The 12403-nt window shown below is 38.3% G+C and overlaps 2 protein-coding genes across 2 annotated transcripts; both read right to left on the reverse strand.

Annotated features, from left to right (window-relative positions):
* Positions 1-596: 596 nt before the first annotated feature.
* On the reverse strand, positions 597-4398 carry LOC131253223 (probable LRR receptor-like serine/threonine-protein kinase At3g47570). Its single transcript, XM_058254131.1, has 2 exons — positions 3031-4398; positions 597-1290 (listed from the first exon to the last, which is right to left on the reverse strand). The coding sequence occupies exons 1-2, from the start codon at positions 3806-3808 to the stop codon at positions 845-847; spliced, it is 1224 nt and encodes a 407-aa protein (XP_058110114.1). The 5' UTR covers positions 3809-4398; the 3' UTR covers positions 597-844.
* A 61-nt stretch (positions 4399-4459) lies between these two features.
* LOC131254218 (putative receptor-like protein kinase At3g47110) lies at positions 4460-5764 on the reverse strand. Its single transcript, XM_058255216.1, has 2 exons — positions 5032-5764; positions 4460-4884 (listed from the first exon to the last, which is right to left on the reverse strand). The coding sequence occupies exons 1-2, from the start codon at positions 5762-5764 to the stop codon at positions 4460-4462; spliced, it is 1158 nt and encodes a 385-aa protein (XP_058111199.1).
* Between the last annotated feature and the right edge of the window lie 6639 nt (positions 5765-12403).

The raw sequence follows: 12403 nt of genomic DNA on the forward strand, positions 1-12403 counted from the left end.
AGTTTTTTGGAAAGCAAATACTGCACCCGATACAGCTCTTTGCCTGCATTTGTTAATGCATTTTGGATATCAATGAGCTTACAAAAGAAACATTAGACACCAGAAATGTGATTAATTTTCTTATTGTGAGCAATCATATACTTGGGAGGTTGGAAATGATAGAGACCATCACAAAAAAGTTGTTCCCTTTCCCATATTTCCATGAAACCATAAATTCCCTCCCCTTTTTTCCATGAAAAGCTTCATACTCTGGCAGTGATGATAAGCAGGCACTTGGATATTACTTAGAAATTGCATACAAGCAAGTCAATAAAATCGTTTGAGTAGCAGCCAATGGTCCATATTTAACATGCATGACTGATGCAGGAGCTTTTAATGGTATCTACCATCCATGGTGGGACCCACAATATGAATGATTTGGATATTTGAAAGTAGAGCAATGTTTCACATTCATCAGGCAAAACAACATAATCTTTTAATGCGACTCAGTGGATGAGACTACTCTCTAGTGGGTAGTCCAATTGGCAAAGACCTTTCATTGGATTATAATGTCATTTTGAAAAGGGTTGAATAAAATGCTTTAGTGATTAAACATCTCAATAACCCAATAGCATTCATATAGTTATAAGATGATGCCTTTGTCTCATACATTCATGGGACAATCTCCCTTTGCCTCACATGAAATAAAACATACACACAAAAAAAAGAAAGAATAGGAAGCCATCTTCCCATATATTCACCATCAAGACAAGCCAAGACTAAATATATCTAGAGCTTGTTAAAAAAGTATTCAACAAACTTATTTTAGTTTGAAATCTTTCTCAGCATAACTACCAATAATATCTCATGAATGACTGATGTAAGATGGACCTTCACGTAACAGCTGTGACCTAATTACTTGTTTGTCTTGGTGAATCTCATCCCCGAGATATAAGTCCTTGATCGCATTCATTTCCATGAGAACAACTTCCATATCCATTCGTTCTCTTGGAGATTCCATGGAACACATCACACCAATTCTGACCATTGAAATCAAGCAGTCACCCATTCTATTCATTGTATTGATATGATTTACACTGCATTGAGAAACTTCTGCTTCTTCTTCAAGTAACCGTGGTTCAACAATCTCCATTACACGTTCAGGCAAAGCCAATTTAACGAAATGATGAAGGGTTAGGTTGTCCTTAAACATGTCATTAGTTGGCCCCTTTCCAGTGATCATCTCCAATAGAAAGATTCCATAGCTGTAAGCATCTCCTTGTGTAGATGGTTTACTGCCCATCCCATACTCTGTAATTCATATTCACAAATTGGAATGTAAGTGACCATTAGATGATATCGAAGGTTGAATTTTGAGAGGGGGATGAGAGGGAATATTCTTTTGAACAAGTAATTGGCATATTTTCTATTCTAAGGATCCGAATTTATTTATTTATTTATTTTGTTAGCTTGTTAGTACACCCCACTGTCAGTTCATGCTTCACCGTTAGCCACCTCCACTAGGGATCGATACCAAGACCTCAGTGTTGAAACGAAGTACCTTTGACTCAGTCTACCACTTGAGCTATGGATCAGGGTGTAAGGATCCGAATTTATAACATCAATTGATGTGCGTGGGAACTTGTAAGTTCTTGCTAAGATGTTCTACATTGAACAAGACTACTACCTAATGGGTGGACCAGTCTCACTTTTGAACATGGTTGTTTTCACGCTGCGGGCTACCATGTCCCACACACTCAAATAGGCACATGTAAAGGAATGTGCAGGTCTAAAATACCTTTTGGAAATAACTGACTTCTCCCTTCCTGAAAGCTGTAACATGTTTCATCTCTCAATACAATTACAAAGGGTAGCAAAGGGTGTGCTCTCACCTTTTGCTGTGTGTGTGTGTGCAGATATAGAGAGAGGTTTGAAGTCCTACTGGTTATAGCACAAGTTATGGTTCACCCAACAGATAACTTCTAACCTTTTAAGTGAATGTAACATCCAAAACTTACAATAAGTTGGCCTACAATGAAGATCACCTAGTGCAAAAATCAGCCCATTTACTCATCATATGGATCACACTTAGGAAACAATGTCTAGAGCGATCAACATTGATAAATATCAAGATAAAAGGGAGTCACCCACCCAATTAGTGGAGGTAGCTGATTTTAATTTGCAAAGGAAATCCTCATGATGGGACCAAGCTATTGCACTAATTAGATGTTGGAAGTACATGAAAGGTTAAAATTAATTTGTTGGGTGGACTGTAACTTATGGTGTAACCTGTCATCTAACCGACAGAAATATGGTCTCTTGTGAGCAAGAACGCAGGAGACCATTCATGTAAGCAAAGGGGTTGCCGGCTTAGGTGGGCCCAACGATGATATTTGTGTGAAATCCACTCCGACCACCAACTGCATCAACCTATTTTAGATACAGGGACCAAAAATCATCTCCATCCATAATTCAGGTGGACCAAACGATCAGAAATACTGTACAGGGCAATGCCCAATTTCCAAACTGTTTCCCTTCTAGTGGCCCACAAATCATGGATGGGCCTGATTTTTGGGCCTCAGGCATAAACTTTAGTGTGCCATCTAATTTCTGGAGTGGATTTCATGATGATGGTATTATCATTACGGTGGGCCCTGTAAAAATCAAGGGTAGACGTCTCTCTCCCCATTGTTTCCTTTGGTTTGGCCCACATGAATCACAGGTTAATTTGAATCTGATTTCTTGGTCCTGTATGTCATTCAAGATGATGCATCTAATGATCGGAGTGGATTCACTTAAATATCATAGTGAGCCATGTAAAAATCAAGGCCTCAACTACTTGCATAGTATGACCCACCTAGATCACTGACTAGTCTGATTTTTAGGCCTTGGTCGTAAAATAGGCTGACGCATCTGTTGGTCAAAGTGGAATTCACATACACATCACAGTGGGGCCCACCAGAGCCCACCCTCACTTTGTTGGCATGTCCAGTCTCCTGTGAACATACTAGGACTCAAAATAATATAAAAGGAAAAGGATGAAATTGTTACCTGGAGCGATGTACCCAGCAGTTCCCATCACCATAACAGTCCTGGTTTGAGCAACCTCAGATAAGAACTTGGCAAGCCCGAAATCACCCACACGAGCAATCATGTCATTGTCAAGAAGAATGTTGCTCGGTTTTAAATCTCGATGAATGATTAACCTTCGGTATAGATAAATCAGAGCAGAAGCCACATCTATAGCTATGTTTAGCCTTTGAAGAAAGTTCAAGTTCCTCTGCAGCTGTTCCTGGCCATCACTGTGCAACCACTTGTCTAGACTTCCATTGGGCATGTACTCATAAACTAGAGCTTTAAAATCATTACCCTTAAAATCAATGCTTGAGCAACAAGTTAAGATCCTAATAATATTCCGATGCCTAATATTTCCCATGGTTTCGCATTCGGACATAAAACCCCTCATAGCTCCTCGGCGTTCGAGGTTGAAGACTTTCACTGCTACTATAGTTTTATAACGATCTAGAAACCCTTTATATACAGTGCCAGATCTTCCGGTGCCGAGCAAATTGGCAGAAGAGAACCCACCTGTTGCTTTAGAGAGCTCTGCATAAGACAAGTTCATAAAAGAATCCTCCGCAGAAGGCACAGCAAAATCTTTCCTTCTCAACTTATTCACGGCATAACGTTTCCTTCTCGACTTATTCACAGCAGAAGGATTCCTTCTCGACTTTCTTACCCAATAAAGAGTGGCAAAGAAGCATGATAATGAAATAAGAAACAGGTCAGCACCAATTATTGAGAATTTTACTTTTGAAGCAACAGACATCCCTTGTTTCTTGGAAGCTTGGCTAGAGCATGGAGGCAATTGTAATTCTTGAATACACCCACAAAGCTTACTATTTCCGAGTACTGAAACTTGACATTTCCAAAGACCCCTTGTTTTGGTAATTCACCCTCCAAATTATTGAAGGATAGATTTAGATACTCTAGAGCAAACGTCTCCAAGCCTTGTGGAATCTTTCCAGATAAGTTGTTGCGTGAAAGATCCAGGAGTCGAAGGCCTTTTAGATTAGCAAATGCTGGAGGAATTGATCCTTGAAACAAGTTCCCATCCAAACAGAGATACTCTAAACCGAGACAATTGCCTAGTGAGCTTGGAATTTCGCCTGACAATTTGTTATTAGAAACACTGAATCTTCCAAGAGCATTTGAATAACTGACTTCGAATGGAAGATCGCCAGTAAAGGAGTTACTTTCAACACGGAGTTCAGTCAGAGAGGGAATGCTGAAAAGTGATCTGGGTAAGGTACCGCTCAAGTTATTATTCTCAAGGTGTATAAACTCCAAGAATGTAAAATTTCCAATGCTTGAAGGTACGGTTCCCCATGGATTGTTCTCAAACAAATCAAGTTTTTACAATTGGGTGATATTGCCCAAGGAAGATGGAATTTCCCCTGATAATTCATTCTCACCCAAGTCATCTCAATTCGTTAAGCTTCACAACACCAATGGGAATAATACCTGTAAGAGAGTTGTACTCCATTCTCAGTGTTGTTAAGCCGACAAGATTCTGAATCCCAGATGGTATGCTTCCGAATATCCTGTTACTCCCTAACCATAGTATTCTCAGCTGGGTTGAAAGATTGCCCATAGAGTCAGGCAACGAACCGCTGAGACGATTATCGCTTACGTCCAATTCTTGCAAGCTACTGCAATTTGTCAAAGAATGGAGAAAACTCAAGTCGTGAGATTTCCCAATTCCAAGTCGATTGCCTCCCAAATATAATTTGGAGAGACCCTTGAGTCTTCCAAAATTCATAGGCACGGACCCACTAAAACTGTTGATAGCAAGTTTAATAACTAAAAGCCCAGAAGCATTGGATAATGAAACTGGTATGGGTCCTGTGAATTGGTTTCCTTCAGCATGAAGTTGTTGGAGATTAGGAAGAGTGAGGCCTAAGTAAGGTGGAAGGTTTCCTTGCAATCTATTCCATCCCACGTCCTAACACTTAATAGAGGAGAGATTGTATAGCAGTGGCGGAATCGTACCTGAAACTTCATTTTCACTTATGCTAAGAACCTCTAAGCTTACCAACTGGCTGAATTCACCCGGGATGCTGCCCGTCAGACTATTTCTTCGGAGATAAAGGTAAGTGAGAGACGAAAGGTTTCCAAGTGAAGGTGGTATGCTTCCTATAAGATTGTTGTTACCAAGGTCCAATCTTGTGAGCTTCAATAGAGAGCCAACCTCAGTTGGAATCAGAATCCTCCCAGACAGCTGATTCCCGTAAAGATTAAGGACTTCGAGTTTCAAACAGTGGGTCAGATTTGCTGGAATTTCTCCGGTGAATGTGTTATTGGTGAGACTGAGATACCGCAGGCGACGCAAACGGCCTCTCTCTTCAGGAATCTTCCCGTGGAAGCTGTTGTTTGCGAGATTGATTATCCTGAGGAAGGTGAGGTTCCCAATGAAGGGAGAGATGCGGCCCACCAAGTTCTGGCCGGTGAGGTTCAAGGCGGTGACTCTCTGAGGATGCCGGAGACCACTGCATGTGATTCCTTGCCAGTAGCAGAAGTGGAGATTATCGTCCCAAGAGCTCAAGGAATTGAGAGGATCGTCGGTTACCTGATCTTTGAAGCAGAGCAAAGAAAGGCGATCCGTTTCGTTGGAGAAGTTAGCGGCAGATCCAATGAAGCATGGAACTTGAATGGAACAGAGAAGGATGGCACTGATTAGAAATAACCAAATTGCCCTTGTTAGGCTCATGGGCAACAGCTCCATCATTGAGTTTCTGAATGCAGGAAAGTGACAATGGTCGGTCGATGACTTGTCCAAGCTATAGTAATAACAAATTATCGGAAGTGGATTGTATGGTGTGTTGAACTGGTAAAATTATGTAGGCCCACCATGATGTATGTGTTATAACTACACCTTTCAACTGTGGGTATTTAATCTCCCCCGTTTTTGGTGATGTGGCTCATATGAGCTAGGAACTGCCTCCTTCTGCACCCATGTCTTAAAATGATCTATTAAAATGGATGGATGGCATGGATAAAACAAATCCGTTGTGGGCTCTGGGAATATGGAGTCGGTCCTAGAAAGGATAGTCATAGGACCCAATCTGGGTACGAACTTTAAACTACTGAGTAAATTCTATAAGGCCCACTGTGGATGTATGTGTCTTATTTATTTTGTCCATCCATTTCTACAGCCCATTTTAGGACATGAGTGTAAAATTGAAACACATAGAAAAGCTCAACTGAATCAGACCACAGGAAATTGTGGGGCTAATGACATCCGTTGAAACCTTATTAGGGCCCACCTGACCTATGAAGTTCCCATTATACATTGGAGGAAACCAAATTGCAATCAGTGATGCAACAGCGGTTATACTATCGGGCTTTCAACATGAAGGGATGACAATTTTCAGAATCAAGATTTGTCGAACATTAACATCAGCAGTAACAGTTAAATGGGTGAATGTGTCAATTAATTCATGTCTAATCAAGCATCATCTATGTCACTTCCACCAACCTGAGCTTCTTGGCTCAACCAGTAGTTATATCTGTCAGGCCCCAACACCTTAAACCTGTACATTAACAAACCTTCAGCAACTAGATGTACTCTATTAATAGTAATCTCCACAAGTGGTGTGATAAAGAACCTGAGCACAGTCTACTATATTCTGTCAAATCAAGACACTGTGTCCTGTGTGTTAGATTGCCTCCGCTTTATGAAACTCCCTGAGCTTAGGTCTACTCACACCCGGCCTATTAAATAAGAGGGTCAGCATATTTTGACAAAGCACCAGCTATTTTTAACTTGGACCCAATCCCAACCAGACCTGAATTTTTATCAGTTGTGTCTAGGTCTAAAATTCTAACCTGATTGATTCTTGTCTGAGTCTCCCTTCAACTCAACCTGGCCCATTTTCTCCCCCGGGTAGATATGGTGGTTTTCGTATAAACAGATCATGGAGCAATGGATAAGGAGACTGAACATATTCAAAATAAATAAATAACTTAAATGGTCAGAAGGGTTGCAATACTCTGATCTGAGAATTCTATTTTCGTATATCCAATTTACAGCGGTCTCTGATTCAACCAAAGAATGCATTAAAACACACCATACAATTTGATATTTGCTGATTTGGATTTCTAGCATTTGGTTGGTTAAGTACCTGATGTCAGGCCGTGATCTTGAACCGGAGACCTCAGCATTGAAACATGCCCATTACTACTACAAATAGAGGAATGATGCTTGTATAATTTGAGTGGGGTCCATCGTTCACGTAATCCAAACCATTGATATGATGGGCCACATCACCCATTGACTGCACCAAAAAATCACCAGGACTGGAAGATCATGAAAGTATAATATTTGGCCTTGTTACTGTAATACGTTAACTGTCTCGTTGATGGCCACCTATTGAACCGTTAGGATTCTTCCAAATGTGGGAAGTTTTGGTGCACTGACCGTCCAGAGTGGGGTCGTCAGTGCTGTATCGCTTTCATGACCTTTGCTTGAGTCCCTTTTCTTTTCTTTTTCTTTTTTTTTTTTTGCTTTTGTTTCGTGATAATTTGAGTCCTTTTCATTTTCCTTTTTCTTTTTCTTTTTTTTTTCTTTTATTTATTTTTTATTATTATTATTTTTGCTTTTGTTTTCCTCTCCTTGTATTTTGCTTGTTGCTCTTTCCCAAGGGGCCCTTGATTTTAATATCGGGTTTCTTTCCGTGATAAATGGAATTGGTCATTTTCTCTATTTAAAAATAAAGAAAGGAAGAAAGGCGTTTGCTAGAAAGAGATGTGGAAGAAAGGGGGCACCGTTGGGAGGACTGCAATACGTCTGTTGAATCCAAATACAAAATTGAATTAACAAAATAATAATAATAATAATAATAATAATACAGCACTCCATGCCTTCTGTCAAAGAGTAACAGTAACCTTTTTGTTTTTTCGTTTTTGGAAGAACCTTCTGGTTATTAATTTAAATCATACATTTAGGGGGGCCCATGATTTCTAAGAAACACCGTATTTCCAATGAGGAGACCCAGCTGACCCATATGGCCTATAAAAGTCATGTTTTATAAAGAAAGAAAGGAAAAACAATTGATCCCAACACACTCATGAAGGGTCAGAATCTTCCCACCCATTTGGTATACCACCCTTCAATATAGCTGTGGATGTTATGGTTAGTAGCGGTGAATGGAGCATGTATACTTGTGGCTAGGCTCCAACCCACAGGCTGCTTATATACATGGTTTTGGTTGGTGAGGGGTTGCTAGTGTGCCCATTTGGTAATTGACCATCATTTCAGGCCCAAGCCCATATACTTAACTGGGCTGTACCTTTGCAGGAAATCTTATACTACATATCACACAACCTCCTAAACTGGGCTATTGATCAATCAATCAGGCCCTAGAGTTGCAACTGGCCTGCGCTGCTTCAGATTTTTTTTGTTCCTGGCCTGACCCATGAGCAGAGGACATGATTCCAAGCCCAGCTCACAATATCAATATAGTCTAAGATTGGTCCAGTCACACCAACAACGGTCTTGGCCAAGCTGTTAGGTCTTAAAAAGGATCGAAAGCAAAGGCTCAGCACAACCAGCTATTGGTTTGGATGGCATATAAGCATTATGGTCGGGTCCAGGATGGTTTCAACGGTGGACATTTCCATCCTGACCGTTTTCTGTCGTGTGACCCACCTGAGTTTTGGATCCGCCTGACTTTTAGACTCCTGTCCTAATGTAAGCATGAGAAACCGAAAGGCGGTGGATTTCTCACAGATATCACCGTGGGCACCACAGCGAACTTCCTTTCCCACATAGCTTCCACCCACAAGGAACTTCCTTTTGTAAATTCGCATCCAATGTGGAAATTAATGTTTCATCAAAAATCTATTATTTTGGTTTTCCATGAACGGAAACTGTCTTTAAAATAATAAGAAAATTTAAAAAAATTAAAATTAAATAATAAAAAAAACCTGCATTCAATCCCTCATATTAGCCCCACTTATAATTATATTAACGTGATAAAATGTTGTACGTGAGCAGACACCACAAAAAAATAATCCTATGGAAAATATCAAATGAAAAGAGAGAGAACATATGAGAGGTGATCTTTTTCTCCTTTGATGGATTCAAGCTGCATGTACCCTATCCAACTTCCTATAAGGAGAAGTTATATGGGTTTTGAAATAATGTTGGTGACAAATCCACCTTGTCTATTAATATTATCATATTGGGTTAGGACATGACTCTAAAAATGAGATAAATCCAAATCTCAAATAATCTATGCTATAAGAGATAGTGGAAATGAAAATAGATGCATTGTGATGTTTGAGTTCGAGTATGCTTGCCAACAAATCAAGATTTAGGTTTAGGAAATCGGGTTCAGGTTCGGGATCGGGCTTAGGTTTGGGTTTTCAAGTTTATGTTTAGGTTAAGGAGTTGAGATTAGGATTAGGTGTAGGTTTAGGTTTAAGGATTTGGTTTAAGGTTTAGGTTTAGGTTATAGGTTTAGGTTAAGGTTATAGGTTTAGGTTATAAGTATAGGTTTAGGTTAATATTGTACATTATAGCTTTAGGTTATAAGTTTATGCTAATATTGTAGGTTAGGTTTAGGTTTAAGTTTAGGGATTTGAGAATACATTTACGTTTTAGTTTTAGATTTAGGTTTTACATTTAGGTTAAGGTTACAGGTTTAGGTTATAGGTTTAGGTTTAGGTTTAGAGCTTGGTTATAGGTTATAGGTTATTGGTTATAGCTTTAGGGAATTAAGAGTAGGTTAAGGTTTAGGTTTAGGAAATCGGGTTCGGGTTTGGGATCGGGTTTAAGTTTGGGTTTTCAAATTTATGTTTAGGTTAAGGAGTTGAGATTAGGATTAGGTGTAGGGTTAGGTTTAAGGATTTGAGAATATATTTAGGTTTTAGATTTAGGTTTAGGTTATAGGTTATAGGTTTAGGTTTAGGTTTTAAGTTTAGGTTAAGGTTAGGTTATAGGTTACAAATCGGGTCAGGTTTGGGATTGGGTTTAGGTTTGGGTTTTCAAGTTTAGGTTTAGGTTTAGGTTAGGGAGTTAAGATTATGATTAGGTGTAGGTTTAGATTTAGGTTATAAGTGTAGGTTTAGGGTTAGGGATTTGAGAATACATTTAGGTTATAGGTTTAGGTTTAGGTTTTACGTTTAGGTTAAGTTTACAGGTTTAGGTTATAGGTTTAGGTGTATAAGTGTAGGTTATAGGTTTAGGTTTAAGTTATATATTTAGGTTATAGGTTTAAGTTATAAGTATAGGTTTAGGTTAATGTTGTATATTATAGGTTTAGGTTATAAGTTTATGTTAATGTTGTAGTTTAAGGATTTGGGAATACATTTAGGTTTAGGTTTAGGTTATAGGTTTAGGTTAAAGTTATAGGTTTAGGTTATAGGTTTAGGTTAGGTTTAACTTTAGGTTATAGGTTATAGCTTTAGGGAATTAAGAATAGGTTAAGGTTTAGGTTTAGGAAATCGGGTTCGGGTTCGGGATCGGGTTTAGGTTTGGGTTTTTAAGTTTATGTTTAGGTTAAAGAGTTGAGATTAGGATTAGGTGTAGGTTTAGGTTTAAGGATTTGAGAATACATTTAGGTTTTAGATTTAGGTTTAGGTTTTAGGTTATAGGTTATAGGTTTAAGTTATAGGTTAAAGTAAGGGTATAGGATATAAATCAAGTTCGAGTTTAGGTTTGGGTTTTCAAGTTTAGGTTTAGGTTTAGGTTAGGGAGTTGAGATTAGGATTAGGTGTAGGTTTAAGTTTAGGGATTTGAGAATACATTTAGGTTTTAGGTTTAGGTTTAGGTTATAGGTTATACGTTTAGGTTAAGGTTAAGGTTATAGGTTAAGGTTTAGGTTATGGTTTTTGGGGTCAAGTTAAGGTTATAGGTTTAGGTTTAAGTTTAGGTTTATGTTATAGGTTTAGGTTAAGGTTTATGTTTAGGTTATAGGTTATATGTTATATGTTATAGCTTTAGGGAATTGAGAATAGGTTAAGGTTTAGGTTTACGAAATCGGGCCCGGGTTCGGGATCGAGTTTAGGTTTGGATTTTCAAGTTTAGATTTAGGTTTAGGTTAGGGAGTTGAGATTAGGATTAGGTATAGGCTTAGGTTTAGGGATTTGAGAATACGTTTAGGTTTTAGGTTTAGGTTTAGTTTATATGTTATAGGTTATAGGTTAAAGTTTAGGGAATTGAGAATAGGTTAAGGTTTAGGTTTAGGAAATCGGGTTCAGGTTTAGGTCTAGGTTTTCAAGTTTAGGTTTAGGTTAAGGAGCTGAGATTAGGATTACGTGTAGGTTTAGGTTTAGGGATTTGAGAATACATTTAGGTTTTAGGTTTATATTTAGGTTATAGGTTTAGGTTAAGGTTATATGTTTAGGTTTAGCTTATAGGTTATAGGTTATAACTTTAGGGAATTGAGAATAGGTTAAGGTTTAGGTTTAGGAAATCGGGTTCGGGTTCGGGATCGGGTTTAGGTTTGGGTTTTCAAGTTTAGGTTTAGGTTTAGGTTAGGGAGTTGAGATTAGGATTAGGTGTAGGTTTAGGTTTAGGGATTTGAGAATACATTTAAGTTTTATATTTAGGTTTAGGTTTTAGGTTTTAGGTTTAGGTTATGGTTTTAAGTTTAGGTTATAGGTTATAAGTTTAGGTTATAGGTTAAGGTTTAGGTTATAGGTTTTGGTTTAGGTTAAGGTTATAGGTTTAGGTTTAGGTTTAGGTTAAGGATTAGGTTTAGTTTAAGGTTTAGGTTATAAGTGTAGGTTATAGGTTTAGGTTTAGGTTAGGTTATAGGTTAAGGTTTAGGGAATTGAGAATAAGTTAAGGTTTAGGTTTAGGAAATCGGTTTCGGCTTCGGGTTTAGGTTTGGGTTTTCAAGTTTAGGTTTAGGCTAGGGAGTTGAGATTAGGGTTACGTGTAGGTCTAGGTTTAGGGATTTGAGAATACATTTAGGTTTTAGGTTTAGGTTTAGGTTTTAGGTTTAGGTTTAGGTTTTAGGTTTAAGGTTATAAGTTTAGGTTTAGGTTTAAGTTTTAAGTTATAGGTTATAAGTTTAGGTTATAGGTTATAGGTTATAGGTTAAGGTTTAGGTTATAGGAAATTGGGTTCGAGTTCGGGATCGGGTTTAGGTTTGGGTTTTTAAGTTTACGTTTAGGTTAAGGAGTTGATATTAGGATTAGGTTTAGGTTTTAGGTTTAGGTTTAGATTTTAGATTTAGGTTAAGGTTATAGGTTTAAGTTATAGGTTTAGGTTTAGGTTATAAGTGTAGGTTATAGGTTTAGGTTTAGGTTAGGTTATAGGTTAAGGTTTAGGGAATTAAGAATAGGTTAAGGTTTAGGTTTAAGAAATTGGGTTCGGTATGGGTTTAGGTTTGGGTTTTCAAGTTTAGGTTTA

Source organism: Magnolia sinica, chromosome 8 (assembly GCF_029962835.1).
Source record: "Magnolia sinica isolate HGM2019 chromosome 8, MsV1, whole genome shotgun sequence".
NCBI classification, from domain to species: Eukaryota; Viridiplantae; Streptophyta; class Magnoliopsida; order Magnoliales; family Magnoliaceae; genus Magnolia; species Magnolia sinica.

Bases quoted from the DNA above. Each gene is read 5' to 3' on its own strand.
- LOC131253223 (XM_058254131.1), bottom strand. From the start codon at position 3,808: ATGTCTGTTGCTTCAAAAGTAAAATTCTCAATAATTGGTGCTGACCTG. The intron at 1,291-3,030 runs GTAACAATTTCA...TATGAATTACAG, and splicing joins TGCTGGGTACATCGCTCCAG to AGTATGGGATGGGCAGTAAA.
- LOC131254218 (XM_058255216.1), bottom strand. From the start codon at position 5,764: ATGGAGCTGTTGCCCATGAGCCTAACAAGGGCAATTTGGTTATTTCTA. The intron at 4,885-5,031 runs GTACGATTCCGC...ACCAATTCACAG, and splicing joins AAGTGAAAATGAAGTTTCAG to GACCCATACCAGTTTCATTA.